Source organism: Amphiprion ocellaris, chromosome 20, assembly GCF_022539595.1.
Source record: "Amphiprion ocellaris isolate individual 3 ecotype Okinawa chromosome 20, ASM2253959v1, whole genome shotgun sequence".
NCBI lineage: Eukaryota > Metazoa > Chordata > Actinopteri > Pomacentridae > Amphiprion > Amphiprion ocellaris.
Window position 1 is genome coordinate 24,907,142 of NC_072785.1, and position 19,873 is coordinate 24,927,014.

Consider the following 19,873-nt stretch of genomic DNA (forward strand, 5'->3'; position numbering starts at 1 on the left):
GGGAACACGCTGTCTCATAGTCACTGTGTACCCGATTTCTGCTGTTTTGTGTTTATATTTAGGCTGCAACCACAATGATGCATTCTCCTGTAGAGAACAAAATTATCCGTGGTTGTTGAGATTAAATTATTTACTCAGAATTAGGTGTATAAGTGGCATCTATTTCAGTAGAACCATCATATTGGTTTGATGTTTCAAATGGACAGAAAGCCAACTTTACTTTCATGATTTACGTGAAGCTGCTACCTTGAAAATGTGCATCCTAATTTTAAAAAAGTGCAGTTTTCTATTTTGTGACTGGGATTTTTTGGGCTTCAATGTTGTGCATGTAAAAGTGTCAAATTCTGGTTTTATGGCTCCTGGATTTTATCCTGTGGCATATAAACACTTTATGCAGGTTTTTATGTGTGCAGATGTATCATCAGCTTTGGATATTAGTTGTGTAGTCATCAGCAGAGCACAAAATATAATAGAAAGAATAAACACAGTGGCATAAAATAGAAAAACATGAGTGTATTTCGGCTCTGGTTTTACTGGTGATCATATGAGAAGAGTAATTTTATTTTAAATCATCAAATTTTGAGAAAATTTCTGCCCAGTTTGCCGGAAATCTGAAATTCGTACAACATAAAATATGAATATTCATAAAGCTATTTGTTAAGCTGCTAGGTTGGTGTATCAAATACTTTCAAAGATTGCTATTCGACCCACTTTATAAATTAAAATTTAGGCATTTTTCTGATCACATCATCTCAAAAACTGTTGAAATCATTTGTTAGTTATTTCAAATAGTTTTTCATATTTCATCTTACTCATAATCAGAGGTTATTTGGTATACTTGTCCAAAATTTCAGGGTTTTATCTTTGATAGCTCTTGAAATATAGTAGCTCAAACACACCATAGCGTCAAATTTCAATATTCGAAAAATGCTGAAAAGGGATTTTACAAGGCAGTTTTTTTCCCAAAAAATGTTTAATATATAAATCCAAAATTTCACAAATCTCTCTATAAATATCCGTAGTTTATTATTTTTTTAAAAAAGAACACGTTCAGGCAAATCAGAAATTGTTAAAAAAAAAATTGATGATTTGAGATGGAATATTTAAATTACAAATAACTAGTAAAATCATGGAAAAAAAATGCCTTAATTCACATGTAAACCCAAATAAATGGGTCAAAACTACTAATATTCACAGCAAAAATATGGATTTTTAGTAGGGCTTTTATCTTAAGTAGTTCCTGCGATATCGTTATCCAAACATAGCCTCAAATTTTTAAAAAATGCAAAAAATAAAAAAATAAAAAAATTCAGAAAGCACTTTATGTATGTTAAGCTAAAATTTAATAGAGTTTATTTGGATTTCCCATAGTTTATGAGAAAAACCTCACATCAGAGATTGTCGAGCAGAAGACCTTTAATGATTTGAGATGTAAAAATGATGAACCAACAAAGCGTTGACTTTAAACTGACAGCACCAGAAATGCTGCTCATCTGCTGCACTCACAGTAAACCTGCAGGACGCTCGTCGTTCGCCTGCCGTCCGTCACTGTTTGTCAGGCAGCTGATGTCTTTCTCTTCGGTGCACACGACCCTCTTCCTCCCTCCACACTCGCAGACACTGTGGCCGCTGCTGTGGAGTCTGAGTACTCGCACATCGATTCAGAGTCATCTATCAGGGGAACGGGAGATTTAAATGGATACTGTGACGGCCTCCTCTCCGGTTACTCTGCTGCCTCACTCGGTCAACGGCCTCTTCCTCCCTCTAGTCATGACTCGTCACCCTGCAGCCTCTCTTCTGATCCGGTTTCACATTTATACACTAAAACATGTTAGCCGTCTCGGCCTCTGCTTTCTAGCATTTGTGAATTTTTTTTTGCAGTATTTTTAGAGCGGAATGCCCCGTTTTTGATTCAGAGTTCTCCTTAATGATCACATTTTTCTCAATTATGATGACGACATGAATAAAACTACATAAATTTAGACAATGGCTCCGACTGCAGCCACAAAACACAGGCGTCAGACATGTCAAATAACGTAATTGGTTAATTTAAATGAGTTGAAAATACTCATAGTAATGGGTAATTTTTATAGCCATTTCTTTCTCGATAAGAATACACATCAGGGTTTTTCCTGTCTTAAAATAGGCCTTTGGATGGTGACTGTGCACATCAATAAGACCAGTCTGTGTGCTGTTACCTTGTTTGACATGCCTTTTCCTGCCATTTCTGACCATTGAAAACCCAAGACATTTGATTTGTTTGAGCTAAATTAGCAAACCAGTGACTTTTTGGGACATTTTTATTGGCTTTTATTTATTTTATTTCTTTTATTAGCAGAAAAATGTGACTTTATGGGTGCAAATGGCATCCTAGTTGGTCAGATGTTTTCTAATGTCATCATACTGGTCCATCACAATTGTTTTCTGTGTTTTTGTGTCTCCAGTCAGTTGCAGAGGGCTTTAAAGAAGCTGTCCAGTATGTCCTCCCCCAGCTGATGATGGTCCCAGTGTACCACTGTATGCACTACTTTGAGCTACTACAGGTATGTCCTGATAGACCCGCTAATATGGTCAATAATAAGTCTAATCAGTCGTTTTTTGGGGTTTGTTTTGGGAGAAAACAGACCAGATTTATTGTTAATGATAAATATAGCGGATTTCTTAGCTTCTAACTGAGCTTCTACAGTAGCGTTTACATTAAATTTAGGCTCTAGTTAGGCTATATAACCCTCAATAACGTGACTTCTTGTGTATTTTGGTAAAAATATAGTGTGTATCTGCTGGTATTTGTGTTATTAAAATATGCCTGTTCTGTAGACCCCTTAATACTGCACATAATTTAGTAAAAACAGGTTAAACTAGTAACAGAGGATAACTCCGTTCCACTCAGTGTCCCAATAAGACTTTCATTTATTATACTAGCACATCTAAATACTCTGCAGTCAGCATTAATGTTTGCAGCTTCTCTTGTGCTTCTCTTGCTTCTAAATGAGCTTCTACAGTAGCTTTTAGATTAAATTTAGGTTCTAGTTAGGGGACATAATCTTTAATAATGTGGCTTTGGGGGAAAATATAATTGTATCTGCTGGCACTTGTATTATTTAAAGATGCCTTTTTTATAGACCTTTTAAACAGCATGTTTTAGTAAAAACGAGTTAAACTAATAACAGAGGATAGCTCGGCTCCACTAAGTGTCCCAGTGAGACTTTCATTTATTCTGCTAGCACACCTAAATGCACCTCCTTTATCATTATTGTTACCAGCTACACTTGTGCTTTTCCTGCTTTGACTAAAAGCGTCTGTATTATTAGATGTAACATTATATCTACTGTCCTTGTTGTACTTCTACAGCAACTTCAGGAGCGCAGTGAAGACCAAGACGACAGAGAATGTCTGAAACAGGCGATCACAGCTCTGCTTAACCTTCAATGTAGCGTGGAGCGCATCTATGCCAAGCACCAGCCTCGCCGCAAACCTGGGTAACGCCTCCTTTTACCGTACAGCACAGTATTTAAACTAAATATTCAGTTTGTCTTTTTTCTTTTCCAATCGACCAGAGGACAGGTATTTATTCTTTACATGTACCATAAACCTGTGAATACTCGCAAAATACGCATCCAGTGGTTCAGACCCGCTTTATATTTTGATTTTTCTGTGGTTTTACTCTCTGAAAACCACGCAGTTTCTGTCTTCTGTCATATATTTACTCACTGTGTGCTCATTTTTCACTGCAATATGAAGTCCAGAACCTTTATGGGAGCAATAAAAAAAAAAACTAGAAGTAGAGAGAACTTTAAAGTGTCTTCTGTACAGCATAGCAAAATTATAATAACAAAATTCACTTAAGAAAAAAACAAAAGTTGAATTCCTTTGATTATAATATTCCAACAATTTTAAAAAACCTGGAATAAACGTGCTACATTTTTCTGCTGGCTTAAAGATGGTGCCTCTGTATACTGTAGATACTTTAGTGCTTACGTTTTTAATTGGGTTGCCCACTTCTCCTTCCTGCTCTGTGTAAACACAGCCTGCAGTTCAGCCAAATTCAGCAGAAAAGTCTGTGAATTTTTGTTGTGTGACTTTCAGTCGCAGCTGAGTAACTAAAATCCTCACAGTTGCACTGAGGAGCACAGAATTTTATGTTTTCTATAGAATCTGGCTTCTGCAAACACTTTATTTTCTGTTAATTTATAGACGAGACATGGAGAGGAAATTCATCTTGATGAAATATCATGATTTTAAGCTTAGATTTGATCCATTTTTCTGACAAAACAGCAGATCATAGATGAGTAGTTCTTATAGCATTTTGCTGCTGTATATTTTGATATACTTTTAAGATGAATTTTTTTTAGATTTTTACACATACTTTTATATTCAATTTTATCCCACCTTGGACAGTTTCTGACTTGTTTTATACAGATGTGGAACAGGTTCTTTGACAATTTTCAAGTTATTTTAGACAAATTTGGGCAATTTTGGACCAATTTTATGTCACTTTGGACAGATTTTAACTTGTTTTGTGCAGATTTTGAAGAATTTCTGACACATTTTGAGGTATTTTGGGCAAATTGTTGGCAATTTTGGACCAATTTTATGTCACTCTGGACAGTTTTGAACTTGTTCTGTAAAGATTTAGAATCATTTAAATGTTAAATCTGTGCTGAGCCAATGGCAACAAAATTTCTTTCTGTGTTCACGTTTTGTATACTGAATGATGGTAAGTCTGCCTAAATCTAAGGAGTTAAAGATCGATCAACTGTTTCTGTTTTTCTGGTTAAATTGTGCTGATTTTTTTTTTAAATAGCAACTTGTCTGTCGAGCTTACTGTCAGGTTTTGGGCTTGTGGAGGTTTAATTTTGCTCTGATCTTTTCTGTTTTCTCACCGATCTTTAATCCTCTTTCACAGTGAGCCCATGTACCGCCTCTACAGCAGGCAGGTTCGTAGCAAACAACTCGCCATCAAACGCATGAACGAGATCCAGAAAAGCATCGACGGCTGGGAGGGGAAGGACATCGGCCAGTGCTGCAGCGAGTTCATCCTGGAGGGGCCGCTGTTACGAGCCGGCGCCAAGCACGAGAGACACAACTTCCTGTTCGACGGCCTCATGATCAGCTGCAAGGCCAATCAGAGCTCGCGGCTGCCGGGGTCGGGCAGCAGCGCCGAGTACCGCCTGAAGGAGAAGTTCGTTCTGAGGAAGATCCGCATTGTGGACCGTGAGGACTCGGCGGAGCTGCGGCACGCCTTTGAACTGATAGGCAAAGACGAAAACTGCGCGGTTTTCTGCGCACGGACAGCAGAGGAGAAGGCGGCGTGGATGGCGGCGCTGGTGACCCTGCAGTACCGCTCCACTCTGGACCGTATGTTGGACACAGAGCTGCAGCAGGAAGAGCAGGCGCATCCTCTAAGACTGCCGTCTCCGGAGGTTTACCGTTTCGCTGTGCAGGACTCTGAGGAGAATATAGTGTTCGAGGACAAAGTGCAGAGCAAAACGGGAATCCCCATCATCAAGGCCGGCACTGTGGTCAAACTCATAGAGAGGCTCACCTACCACATGTATGCTGGTGAGTTACTGCAACGCCTCTACAACGACAAGGAATACGTCAGTTTCAGACTTAGATTGTGATGTTTGTCATCTAATCTGTTTGACATGTTTCTAGATCCCAACTTTGTGCGCACATTTCTTACCACGTACCGATCATTCTGCAAACCACAGGAGCTCCTCACTCTGCTGATAGACAGGTACAGACGTTCACTCGACATACTGCAGTTCTTCAATGTGTTCTTCAGTGGTCTGAAATATCTCTATTAGTTAAGTGGTTGTAGACTCTCTGACAATCTGTCTGTTAAATCAATTCCTCAGGATTGAAATCCCCGAGCCAGAACCGACCGAGGAGGACCGACAGGCTCTCTGGAACGGCGACCAGCCGATGGCAGCCGAACTTCAGAGGTTCCGAAAGGAATACGTGCAGCCGGTTCAGCTCAGGTACGACAGCAGCTTAATCAGAGCTCGTTCTGTCTGCAGCTCTGTGCAAATAGTATACATTAAAGGCTAAAAATAAAAAATAAAAAAAAAACTTCCACTAGACATGGAATCAGTCCCCAAAACAATTCAAGGAACTCTGCAGACTAAGGAAGCAGAAATAATGTCTGGGTTTGTCTCTTTTCTTGATTCAGAATAATGCTGCATTGTAGAAAGCTGCTAGCTGTATGTTGCTTACAGAGCAATAATATTTGAGTTGTGTGGCACTTGCTAAAACATAAACAAGGCTTTGTCAAGAATAAAACGCTGAATACATGCACAAGATGAGTGGATTTAATGTTAATCTGAGCCTCCTCAGAACTGGACTTCATTTTATGTACATTTTTAATTTCTCGCGCCTGTTTAGGATCAGTAGGACATGATAAAACCAAAACACAGTTTTGTCCTCATATTGGTTATAGCTTATTAATAGCTTGGCACTTTTGTTGAATTTCTTAAATTCGAATGCCATATCATACACTGTTAAACATAACATTTGATGACTCTTTGTACCTTTTGATTTACCAAATGTTGGTGTAAACTCTGTGGAGGTTAAAATCCAACATTTACACTAAAACTCAGCTGGAATGGGGTCATTATTTGTATTTTTAGAGAAGAATCCCTGAAATATCTTATCTTGAGTCTCTAAACTTGTAGAAACAGTGTACAAAGTATTTTATTCTGCTTTCTTTTATTTCCGAGCAAAACACCACAAATGATTCTGTGTCTGTCTCCTGTTGTTGTTTCGCTCTTTTACACTGTATTGTTCAGTTCTGAGTCAGAACCATTTTTGTCACTGGATTTTGTACAAGGGAGTCGAAACGAGTCTTGTTGGCACCATTTAAAGCTGAGAGCTTCTTGGTATCAGACAGACTGAAGGGCAGCTGCAATAAATCCTTTTAAATGTTAAATTAAATGTTAGTTTTGTTAACATCTTTGCCTTAAATGCCAAGAAAAAGAATACAGATTGTGTTTGAGCAGAGATTTGGGATTCAATTTTGGGTGGTCTGTTTTTAAGTAAACATTTTTATCTAGTTCCACTGTTTATTTTAAAACCAGGATACTCAAAGTGGTTAAAAATATCCCTTCAGGCGTGACTTCTACCCTTTAATACTCAAAACATCTCTGCTGCTTCTATTTTTAAGTATCCTCTCCTTAAAAAAAATGATCTCCAGCCAAAAACTCTTCAGTCGAGACCTTTAAACAACCTGCTGAGTCAGTCATATTTCTCTGTTGACACACAAAGTAAAAATATGCAGCCACTTGAGCGAAAATAAAGTTTTTTTTTCAGTTTTTATAACTGAATAATTGTGCACAGTTTAATCAGTGTTTACTTCGCTTCCCAGGGTTCTCAACGTTTTCCGTCAGTGGGTCGAACATCATTTCTACGACTTTGAGAACGATCCAGAGCTGAGGAGTCGACTAGAGGAATACATCACCAGCAAAATCCAACTGCGAGGTCAGCTCCTGAAACACAAAAGCTTTTTATTTTTGTTGTTTTGTTGTCTTCTTCAACTGAAATACACTTAGGAAAAGCGCTTTATGAATATATAAGGTTATTTTGTCATCAAGGGATTTTTAAGGTGGAAAATATGACATTAACCTGCAGGATCCCTACATGAAATAGGCTTTTTTTGGAGTTCTTGGATTAAATTTTATGATATATTTTTGTTTAATGGTTGATCCATATCTGGTGTCTATACAAATATATCTCACACATATGTATGGAAAGATGTGTAGATACTTTATTGTGCCACAAAAAAAGCAAAGTTTGACACACCTGGGTCTTATTTGGAAAAAAGTCGCCTTCATTCACTATGGAACTGCGTTTATTCCATTACTTGTCAACTATTAAATTAATATGAAGCTATTTTGATAATCAGGGAAAAGGTTTGAGTAACTTTTTAAAGAAAAGAAAGTCAAAATTCTCCAATTTCGGCTTTTTAATCTGAATATCTTCTAATTTCTTTACTCCTTTGTGACAGTGACCTGAATATTTTATTTAGATAAAGTTTTCACATACAATGAGCCTTATTGGTTTTTTTTTACCCTCTTACATGACTTAATTTCTGCCTTTTATGTCTTCTCTTGCTAAACACACTAAAACGATCCGATTACGCTGCAGGTGGCGACTGTTTTTACCGATCTCGGAAAATCCAGTTTTACTCACTGTGCACCTGCAACTTGGAATAACATGTAGAACAGTTTAAAGCTTGACTCATTTTCATCCTCGGGGCAATTCAGGCTTCTAATCTCTGCTTATTTTACTTCCAGCTGCTCGTGTATTAGCTGATTCATTTGTTTTTTTTTACATTTTTAAATGCTCCAACTGTTTCTTTTTTTTAGTTTTGCTGTTAACATTTGCTTTGTCATTGTTATCCGAGTTATCTTTTAATTTTTCTTATCTGCATTTATAAGTTCTCTCTCTTGAAATAAAGGTGAAATGAGTTTATATACAGATGTTTTATCTTGTGTGTTACCTATTTTTTCTGTAGGAAAGTCCATGAGAAAGTGGGTGGAGTCCATCAACAAGATCATCAGGAGGAAGCTGCAGACTCAGTCGAACGGCGTCAGCCACAACATCACCTTCGAGAGTTCGCCTCCGCCTATCGAGTGGCACATCTGCCGAGCCGGACAGGTGGAATCGTTCGACCTCATGACCCTTCACCCCATCGAGATCGCCCGCCAGCTGACGCTCCTCGAGTCCGAGCTCTACAGGTGAGGGGTTAAAGTCAAAATCTGTGTGTAGGAATCAGTTTTTAGTCACTGAAATGTATGAATAAGATAAAAACCTGCTTCGTTTATAGAGCCGTGAGGCCGTCTGAGCTGGTCGGCAGCGTCTGGACCAAAGAGGACAAAGAGAAGAACTCGCCCAACTTGCTCCGTATGATCCGTCACACCACCAACCTCACGCTGTGGTTCGAGAAGTGAGTCGCTCCATCCACAAGAAAGAACGCTGGTTTTAGATTTCATAGATTGCATAAATCTAACCGTGTTCGTGTCATCGTGTTTCAGGTGTATTGTCGAGACGATGAACCTGGAGGAGAGGGTGGCCATGTTGTCGCGCGTCATTGAGATTCTGCAGGTTTTCCAGGAGCTCAACAACTTCAACGGCGTGCTGGAGGTGGTCAGCGCCATCAACTCTGTCCCCGTCTACAGGCTTGACCACACCTTCGAGGTGAGGCGAACAAAAATATATGCACCTGTGGCCTTTATTAAATCATAAAGCCAGAGAAGCTGCGTTAGCATTGCTCCAAACACTTGATAACTCGTTACACTGGAAAACAAAGCTGTTAAATGGATGAAAATAAAAGAATGTTCATGCTGTTTGTAGATTTTTACAACTAGTGGAGCAAAAAAGTTACATTTTACTTGATGGTAACTCCAAAAAGGTGTTGTAATTTTACAGTCTTACACATTTAGAAATTGCAGTGAATGTCTTCTCTGTAATTTTTACGCTTTACAAAGTCTGGCCGCATGTTTGACACCCCTGCTCTACACACTATAGTTACTTTACTACTTAGATGTTTAATTTGTTACCCTGCACTATGTAAACACAGTCTGCAGTTCAACCGAGAAGTCTCCAAATTTTGGTAACATGGCTGTTTATCAGAGCGGATGATTCCTCGGAGATGCAAGGAAGTGCAGATTTGGTTACAGCAAATGGTTAAAGATCTTGAAAGGAGACGTGAAATAAGGTGTTCTTAATAAACGTTCAAGTTGTTTTGAACTGTCAGGATTAAAAATGAAGGTTGAGACATTATAAATTCAAATTTAAAATGCTTAACATGCTCTTCTTATTCCAAAATTTAATTAGTTTGTGATTGAATTTAATTTATACATTTAGTCTCTGACACTGGCAAAAGGTGCTGGCGCCACTATCTAACTGCAGAATTATGTTTATTTGCTTGTTGCATGTTAAAAAAAAAAAGCAGCAGCCATTAGCAACTGAGAAACATCTGCTGTTTATTGTGACCTCATAGTTTTAGTGGGAAAATTTCCCGTCATTTTGTCAGTCGTGATATAAATGGGTTTGTGATTGAAGTCTGTTTTTACTTTTATGACCAGAAAATAGACCCTTTTTATTCTGAAGCTGAACTGGTGATCAGACGATAATCTGTGTGACTTTCTCTGTCTCCTCTGCAGGCAATACCAGAGAGGAAAAAGAAAATCCTGGAAGAAGCTGTGGAGCTGAGCCAGGACCATTTTAAGAAATACTTGGCTAAACTCAAGTCAATAAACCCACCCTGTGTGCCTTTCTTTGGTAAGTCCTCTGCAGAGTTACTGTGCAAGTCGAGTATGACGAGACAAAAAAAATATTTATATAAAACTGTCTTGTCTGGATCCTGTCCTTTTGTGAGTCAACGTTATTTATCACAAAACCATTGAATCTTTCATTTTTCCTGCAGTTTTTACCAGTTTGGATGATTTTTTTTGGTCTCGAAATGATGATTTGAACAGACAAAAACACAAAGCAGCATTTGAGTTTTTACTGTCATCCTCAGGTATCTATTTAACCAACATCCTGAAGACGGAGGAGGGCAACCCTGACTTCCTCAGACGCCACGGCAAGGAGCTGATCAACTTTAGCAAGAGGAGGAAAGTAGCCGAGATCACAGGCGAGATCCAGCAGTATCAGAACCAGCCCTACTGTCTGAAGGTGGAACACGACATCAGGGTGAGAACTCCTTCTATACAGTTTCTTTTTGGTGTTCTTTTCTGAATTTTTTAGCTTTTAAAATTCAAATCCTAAACTTAAAATGTGTTTAATTTGTTCCACAGAGGTTCTTTGAGAACCTGAACCCGATGGGTAACAGGAGCGAGAAGGAGTTTGCTGACTACCTGTTCCAAATGTCTCTGGACATTGAGCCACGGAACTGCAGGCAGCCTCCCCGATTTGTGAGTGTTTATGCTTTTCAGAAACGTTTTTACTGCAGCAATGTGTGGTGTAATTCCAGTTCCACTTCTGTTTGTTCAGTTTCAGCCCCAAATCCAAATTTACAGCAGATCGGAGAAGAGAACATGACTCTGCTCTTTGATCGCGATTCAAAACCATAAAAGTAGAATATACAATAAAGTGTAATGTTTCCATGGTAAATTTGACCATTGATAGGAATGTTTTCTGTACTGTTAGTCGCAGCTCTAATAGGAAACAGATCCTGGATGCCTCAACAGGCTGCTTTGCTTGGTGGCTGTAGTGAAAAGCTCAAAGAGATAGTTAGAAATGAGAAATATTCAGAATTTAGTCCCTGTTTGAACTGCAGTGAATGATATTGGTAAAGATGTTCTCATGTTTTTAGAGTAAATTACTGAGATTTCAGCCACACTGAGGTGGATTTGTACATGTAAAAAATGAACTGCACCGTAGCTCACCAAAAGAAATGTCTGTTTGTAACACTAAATAATCCATAGATCTCTATTTATTGGTCTTTAATTTTTTATTTGTGGCCAAATCAAAGTGAAACTAAAGTTACTGATTGAATATTCTCTGAAATAAATAATAAACTGATCAATTGTCTTATTTTTGTTCTATCAGCTGCAGTACCAGCAGCTTAAATAGACCAAACCTAAAGCGATTACTAAAATAGTCAATAGCTGCAGCTTTAATACAGTTAAATCACTATTTTGCAGTATAGTGGAGTTTTAAATCTGGTAAAACTAAAGACAGGAGCAACTATAGTGATGGGGATGAAGTAGGCTACAGCAAATAAGAGTATAGTGTAACTTGTGGCAGAAAAAGTTTGTGATACTTCTGATTAGGGATGTTAATAATTATTTGTTGATTAATCTATTGCTGTTAGCATTTTTTTAAATTACAGTTATATTAACTGATAAGGCAGAAGACGTGGGACGTGTGTCAGGAAGTGTTTTGTCGATTTGCTGTAGTACCTGTTTACACCACCAGGTGGAGCCTCTTGTTGTTTATTGAGATGGAGTTACATGGAGTTGTGTTTGGTAACCGACACAAGGTTTGCATAAAACAAGCGCACCTCCCTGCTGTCTGACTGCTAATTGTGGCGTTTTTTTTGATAAATTCTGCAGCATCAAATTGTAAAAAAGGTCTAGCTAGCTATCCGAGGCTCAAGCTAACGCTAAACTAGGATTTTTAAATGCTAACAAAGGCCAGGAGTGTTTGTTTGTTTCACTCTGATTCCATGTTTTCAACAACATTCAACCTAAAGTGATGAACACTCTGTTGTAGGTATAAAACACATTTTAGAGGTGGAGGTCAGTAATGACAGAATTCCTGGACTTGTAAAGTTCTTACGACAGTTTTTTGGACATATGTTTCAGCTGGACTAGCATTAACTACAGTGAACAAATCGCTCTGTTATGTCGATCAGCTGTGAGGATTAATCTGATATCAAACTGCTGTGAAGAGATTAATGAGTTTAACTGATTTTGTGGGCGGCAAAATAGCAAATTGAGGTGAAGTCATTATTTTTTGCTATTTAATTTTTAAGTCAGGCTACCTGGTGTTTAGCTTTTCTTCAGATTCTTATAGTAATGAGCCAATTTTGTGGCAAACATTAAGTATCGGTGGTTAAAACAGTTTAATCAGCATATGACAGTGATTAATTGATTATTGATTGTTAGCGTGGCTGACTGTCAGCTAAGCTAATTGTTTAAAATGTGCAGTTCTAGTCCAGATAAAAGAGAAACTCTCCTATTAGAGGAAAGACTAAAATCTAAAAAAGACAGTAATGAACAGAAAGGCACGTTATAAACACGTTGACAGTGTTTATGTAATTCCTGTCACTGCCTGAAGGGGGAGACAAAAGCTCCTCACTGCAGGATTAAGTATATCCAAGGAAAATTTTAAGAAACCGATACTATTGTTAGCCACAAATCAATTAGATTCCTTTTGGTGCAGCAGCTGTGATTCTACAGGCCACTTTTTTCCCCCCTTCCTTTTATCTGCAGTATTATTACCACTCTTCTCCAACAATCCTTAAAGTAATGGTTTATGAGATAAAACTTTAGCAGCATGCAGTAAAATGATGAGTAATTTCAGTGATGAATCCCCCACCTCCTCCTCTTCTCTCCCCCTTCAGCCCAGGAAGACCGGCTACACTCTGAAATCTCCGGGGATCCGGCCTGTACGAACGTCTACCTCTGGCACCCTGAAGGGCCACCCCGTCCCCCTGGAGAGGGAGCCCCCACACAAGATCACTTTCCGGAGCATCGCCGAGACGGAGCCGGAGACGCCGGCGTCGGCGTCGGTGCCCACCTCCCCGAACACGCCCACCCCTCCGCAGTCCGCCTCGTCCGACCTCAGCTCAGTCTTCATGGAGCACGACCTCAGCAGCTCGTACGGCGGTGAGTTCATCCTCCTGCAGACGGGAATTCTAAGTTTTAAGCAGCATTTATATCCCTGATACACGTGCATTCACCAGCTTGTTGCACAGACAGTTAGAAATGACAAAATTTATGTCATGCACATGGTGGCCGAAACACCGACATGACTTTTGTCAGTTTTAAGGGACATTATAAGACATGGCTGATTGACAGTCAATCTTGTGAACATTGAGGAATTCAGGCACTTTAAATTCAGACACTTTAAAATCAGATATTTTAAAAACAGGCTCTTTAACTATCTGCACTTTATGACAGGCTCTGCCTAGAAAGCACTTTTCTAAAATAGTATCACTTCAGGGTAGGTTTAACCCTGTCAGTATGAATTGTCGTTGTCTTTGTTTTATTATATTGTTTTTTATTCGTCCGTAACACTGTATCTTTTATTTTAATTTGTTTCTTTTATGTGTGGTACAACGGATGGAAATAAGCCTTGTGCTAAATCCAGCGTATTTACTGCAACCTTGTGTAAACTATTATGAGACTGTATGTTCATTCATATGCACTGTCCCATCCAAATAAATACATATTTCAGATTCTAAATCAGGGACATGATAAGAAATAACAGTGAAAATTCCAGGTTTTTATCTTACAGCTCTTGAAATATTGTGATTCAAACATGGCCTCAAATTTTAATGTGCAAAGAAACCTCTTGAAAGTGGGTCAACAGGCCACTTTTTTTTTTGTAATTGGAAATATGTGATGTGTGAGCCTAAAATTTTCTCAAATGTCTTTATAAATATCCAAATCAGACATGGTTGAGCAGGAATTGTTCTAAACACTGATCATTTGAGATGGAATGACTAAAAATTATAGAAATTAATTTCTTTACAAAAAGTGCACATTTGTTTCACCCACTGATGTTTTGGCTTTTCACAATTTATTCTCATAAACTTACTCCTTTTCACTCAGACTAAAATGTTTGTTCAGCCACAGATTCAGGTTTGTGTTGAACTTCAGACGTCGGTAAATAGAGCCAATATGGATTGTTTTGTTCAGAATAAAGATAGAGAAGGTGAACTTCACATCTTGTTGAGGTTCTTATTATTTCTGTGTTTACATTTTACAGGTAGTAACGCCATATTTGCTTCAGTCCTCCTGCCGCCTTCAAGTGAGTGAGGGGTTTTGTTTCCGTAGTTTTCCAGTTGATTATTTCACAGTAATTCTACGTTTGTTACAATGAGGAGCCATTCATAGCATCCCATTGACCTTTCATCTGTTGTCTTATGTTTCCCTCAGAGTTCCAGTCTGTGTCTTGCGGCAGCCTCCACCAGCTGGTAGAGGAGCTGAAGCCGCCTCCTCTGCCGCCTCGAAGGAAAGACGCCATGTCTGAAGTTAAAGTAAGAGCAGCGCATCGTTTCTCACCATTAAACACATATTTACAAATCCTAACCTACATTTTATGCAGTGCAGTTGAACATATAGCACCTGTGGCTGAGTGCAAAAAGTAAAGTGCAAAGATGACTTTTAAGGTGACAACTTGGAATAAAAATTTCCTTTAGGAGTGCATTTTGGTAGTTTAGATGCGTCACTAATTGCTCCAGAGGGTACACAGTTTAAAGTCCTTAAGTCCTGCATTTTAATTTACCTCGGTTTGAAAGAAGCCTGCTCAAGATACCCGACTTTTAACTCAAGTATGATATCTGAGGAGTCACCCCTGCAGTGTTTTGAGTTTATCCATAAAGACTGACACCAAGGTTCCCAACTTTTTTGACTTATCTGCCATTTTTTTTAGATTGTTTGAGATTTTTCAGCGTTAGAAGACACAAAAAATAAGATGAAGCTCTTTTAAAAAATAAATACAACTTTCCATGAATATAAATTCTTTCATATCGTTCCCTCTTTATCATCAGGGACATTACTTGAAAGTTTTAGCTATTTCATCTTGCTATATTACATGTTTAACGTCTTAGTTTTTAAAACTTATTATAGTTAATTATCAAAATTGACATTTGTTTTATTGTAAAGCAGTTTGTAGCTTAGTTTTTTGGAAGGTGCTACACAAATAAAGCTATTATTAATATTATTGTTATTATAAGGAATGCCCTGACCCTGATCACTGGAATTTTAAGTGCTAGGTATCTTTGTTTTCATGTGGAAGTGGAAAAAGCAACAAAAACAGCTACGAGATCTTATAAAAAGGTGCAAATTTTAACACGTTTGTTGGCCTGAGGTCATTCAGCCTCGGTGAAGTCTTTGTCATAGTGCTCCTTTACTAGCTAAACTCCCACAATGCTCTCTGCTTGCCAACACCGAACCTCCAGCCTCCTCAGGTTGCTACAGTATTAAACAGCAAGCGGCTCCACCTGGTGGAGGGACCAGATACTACAACTGATCGGCAATACTTAACCCTCATGTTGTCCTGCTGGTCAAAATTGATCCATTTTAAAGTTTGAATATGTGGAGAAAATATATATTTTCACAGTGAAACTTCTGATGTCCACATTTTCAACATTTTTGGGAAATCTTTGAACATTTTTTGGTGGAAAAAAAGAACATTCAGAAAAAAATCTACCAAAATCCAGCAAATTTCACTGGATTTTTGTTGATTTTTATGTGAATGTTCTTAAGAGAATATTAGAAATTTTAGTGATATATATGTAATCACTTAAGATATTTTTAGGATTTTTTTGGAAGATTTTTACTAATTTTTTGAAAATGTTTACAAGAGTTTTATTGCCAAACCTGGGGGATTTTTTTTTTTTTTTAAATAAAACTTTTAAGGGAAGTTTTTAAGGAATTATTGGAATTTTCTTCCTGAAGGTTTTGCAAATTTTGAGAAATTTGGGGAATTTTTTTGCTGAATTTTTGGATTTTTTTTCGGACAAGGAAACAATAATTTTTTGGTGCCCGTAAATGAGGACAACACGAGGGTTAAAGTCAAGTCAGTTTTATTTCTAGGCACAATTGAAACAAAAGGAGTTGAACCAAAGTGATGTGCAATTATGTATCGCAACCCATAGGACATAAATACAGACAAATCTAAATAAAAACACAACAAAATAAAGAAAAATAAGATACAACACAATCTAACAGTTGAGTATTACACAGGAAAATGTGCTGGATTATTGGCAAATGCTAAATACTGAATGACTCATACTTCATCAAGACATTGTTAATTATTATTATCATTATTATTATTGTGTGTTGTAATTAATGTATCTTGTTTTGTCTCAGCTGAGCTCCAAGTCCGACAACCCTCCAGCCATCCCTCCCCGGCTGCCTCCTCCGGTTCCCCGGAACCAGCCCCGGCCGCTGGCCCACAACGGACCGCCCATCGACGGCCCTCTGAGCAGCCCTCCTCCTCCGCCTCCCCGCGACCCCGTCCCCGACACGCCTCCCCCGGTGCCCCAGCGGCCCCCGGAGATCTTCATCAACTACCCCCTGAACCTGCAGCCCTCCCCGGTGGGCCGATACCACTGGGACTTTGGCAGCTCGCCCAGCTCGCCCAGCACGCCGCCCAGCACGCCGTCCCCTCGCGTCCCCCGGCGGAGCTGCCAGCTCAGCGCCAGCCAGAACAGCCTCTGCCCCCTGCCGGTCCCTATCACCGCCCCGCCCGTCCCCCCGCGCCACAACTCCAGCCCGCAACTCCCCAAACTCCCACCAAAGACATACAAAAGGGAGCCGCTGCAGCCGCCGCTACAAGGCCTCTCATTGGTGGAGAACACCGACAGCAGCCAGTGAGCACGCTCCGTTGTTTTCCTCGCTTCAAACTACGACACAGTTGACTCATAGCTACTGATCTGAAAGAATAACACTGCTCCATACTCTCTTAACTCCACCCCGTGCATCGTCGCCCCCCGCTGTGCCTCTCAGGGGATCAGTAGCTCCGCCTCCATCGTAAACCCTCTGTGCCAATGAGAAAACCCACACCGGTGTGCCAGCTAATGAACAGCGAGGAGAGTTTGTTGGAGCGGGGGCCTTCTGCTCCCGATTTAAAAAGTTCTCACCCCTCCCACGCTCAACTTTACCCCTCACGGTGGGGGTGAACGTGACGAGGGCCTCGGACTTTGTAGCCTCAACCAGTCATGCTTGGTTTCTTTTGGGCATTGACGTCCTCTGGAGTCCTGCTGCAGGATTTTTACAACCTCTTTTCTCCTCTCGTAGCTCCTCGGTGGCGGCTGTGAGCAGCAGCAGACGTTTTCCACCAACTTGTTGTGTTTTTTTTTTCCTACTAACTGAAAGCAAACAGTTGCCAAAGTCTTATTTTATGCAGGGGGATAAGGGATTATTTTTTTTTAAACACACAAATGTGACATTTAAAAAGAAACACACAAAGGAGGCGACGCTGAATCCCCCCCCCAACGTTGGATTCTCACACTGTGACTGTAAAGAGTCAAACTGTCCTGACTGTTTTGTTGTTTCGTTTCGCGACAGCCACAAAACGTTGCCTTTATATATATTAAAAAAAAAAAAAAATCCAACAGCGGTGACCTCTGACCCCGAACTCCAGGCGTCTCGGCCCAGATGGGGGGAAAAACGAGAGCCGAGAACACTCCATTTGCACATCAGGCTTCGGGCAATGTCAGCAGGAAAAAAACTCCCCACGATATCAAACAGCACCGGGATCCGGATGGAAGACGTCTTAACTGATCCCCTCATGGACGCTCACTGCTGTCTGACACTGTGCTCCCCTCCAGAAGACCCCCAGCGGCCCACTCTTCTTCTTCGTTGGTATTCAAACGTAGCACTGGAAGCACGCATCCTCCCACCAAAGCTGCTCCTCCTCCCACCCCAGTGGCTGCTCCTAAAAAACAAACACACACAAAAAAAAAACTGAAAAAGAGGAAATTTTTAACCCGGCTTCTTTTCTTTCTCTGCTTGAAACATTTTTGTTTTTGTTTCATTTTGGAAAGACTGAAATAATCCATACATCATTGCTCAGATGTGCCTTTTTATTTTTGTTTTCTACTTTACAGAAATAAGCGAAACGGTGTCTAAAATGCTAAAAAAAAAGAAAAGAAAATAAAGTTGCCTATGTAATGTTTAGAACAAAAGCTATACACTATGAAATTGTACATGTTTGTGGATACTGTGTATATATAACATGTATACACTAACTAAATAATTTGTATAAAGTGACAAGTTTTTTTTCTTCTCCTCTTTCGCCCCCCTTGTTGTATTGTATCCTCCATCCGCATCTGTTCAGTCAAATATTGCCTAATAATCCAATGCTGCTACAGTCGGATAAGAAAACAAAATAACAAAAAAAAAAACCAACAGAAAAAAAACAGGTCGCTGTCACTAACTTACTTACAGACAATCTCCAGTTGAAACACTGGGAGTATTAACTGAGGAAAGCCATTTTTTTTCTTCTTCCCTGCCCCCTTTAGGTGTTTTAAAGCAATGAGAGAGAAAAAAACACACAGTTCAGTATGCCAAGCACTTACTTAGACGTGTGCTTCACTTTGTACATCCTACTACTAATTGCCTTTTCCTCCTTTTCAAAGACTTTTTAAATGCTTACTCATTAAACAGAGGTTGTGTTAAAAGCTTGCAGCTGAATATGTACAGACATATATTCACTTGCAAAGTATTGGGAGTGAAAAATTGGACTCTTTTTTTTTTTTTTTTCCTGAGAAACACACTTTGTGCACTTTAGGCTGTACTGTTGAAGAGCCGCAGTTGTTATAGGTCATGTTTGTAAATGCAGTGGTCCTATGCAACTGTTAAACTCACTTTCTTACGTGGATCAGGGCAGAAAAAAAGTCTACCACCTCACTTTTACCCCGCTGCCGCCGCCTCCTCCTCCTGCTCCCGTTTTTGCTGAAGTTTGTGAACGACACAAACGCCCCAGGATGTCGCTCTGAAAACACAAATTCCTCGTCTTCTGTTTCGTGCCGATGGCGGCGGGTGATTTTGATCAAACTAGCGATAAAAAGGGGGAGTTTATGGAAGCTCTAATCCATCTCCCAAATTTCCCAAATGTCAGTATTGGTGGGGTTAATTTTGCCAAGATTTTCTGTTTTGTTTTTTTTATGTTTGATATTTTTTATTAAAAAACCCCTGACAGAATAACAGATTAGTTTTCCTCTCGGTGGCACTGTAACAGCTTGATCCAGCAGTCGGTTTATTTGATGGTTTGTGGCCTTTTAACAGCTTTGTATTAATGGTCTTGATGAGATTAATAAATCACCCAGTCTTATTTTGTACTGAACTACTCATTTCTCTGCTTTATTTCTTTTTCCCCCTGTAAATCCAGCTAGTTATGTACAGCTAAAGGTGTTAAGAAGACGGAAGGAAGAGATTTATTCACTTTTCTGGCAGAGTTGGCATCAAACAGCAACCTACCCGTCACCTTACGTTGCCTTTTCAAGTCTGTAGGAGGCGCTACAGTGACTGCAAAATACAGGAAATGCAATCTATGACTTCTCTGACAGAGGCCACCAAGGTCAGAGGAGTCATAGCTGTCTTGGTGGCCTTGATTACTAGTTTCTTGCTTCTTTAACCACCTCTGGAGGAGGACTCATAGCTTTCTTGGTTGGTCTTACTAGTTT

The 19,873-nt window shown here is 39.4% G+C and overlaps 1 protein-coding gene across 1 annotated transcript in view; it reads left to right on the top strand.

Moving 5' to 3' along the window:
- The window catches only part of sos2 (son of sevenless homolog 2 (Drosophila)), a 53,529-nt gene extending 33,996 nt beyond the window's left edge, over positions 1 to 19,533 (top strand). Inside the window, exons 8-23 of the mRNA XM_023286646.3 lie at positions 2,445 to 2,543; positions 3,352 to 3,479; positions 4,907 to 5,562; positions 5,659 to 5,740; positions 5,862 to 5,984; positions 7,367 to 7,479; positions 8,516 to 8,738; positions 8,828 to 8,947; positions 9,036 to 9,198; positions 10,167 to 10,284; positions 10,526 to 10,698; positions 10,803 to 10,919; positions 13,076 to 13,340; positions 14,446 to 14,487; positions 14,616 to 14,716; positions 16,554 to 19,533. Coding sequence (XP_023142414.1) covers positions 2,445 to 2,543; positions 3,352 to 3,479; positions 4,907 to 5,562; positions 5,659 to 5,740; positions 5,862 to 5,984; positions 7,367 to 7,479; positions 8,516 to 8,738; positions 8,828 to 8,947; positions 9,036 to 9,198; positions 10,167 to 10,284; positions 10,526 to 10,698; positions 10,803 to 10,919; positions 13,076 to 13,340; positions 14,446 to 14,487; positions 14,616 to 14,716; positions 16,554 to 17,060 — 3,030 coding nt within the window. The 3' untranslated portion in view covers positions 17,061 to 19,533. The remainder of the gene's footprint in view (positions 1 to 2,444; positions 2,544 to 3,351; positions 3,480 to 4,906; positions 5,563 to 5,658; positions 5,741 to 5,861; positions 5,985 to 7,366; positions 7,480 to 8,515; positions 8,739 to 8,827; positions 8,948 to 9,035; positions 9,199 to 10,166; positions 10,285 to 10,525; positions 10,699 to 10,802; positions 10,920 to 13,075; positions 13,341 to 14,445; positions 14,488 to 14,615; positions 14,717 to 16,553) is intronic.
- The last annotated feature ends 340 nt before the right edge of the window (positions 19,534 to 19,873 follow it).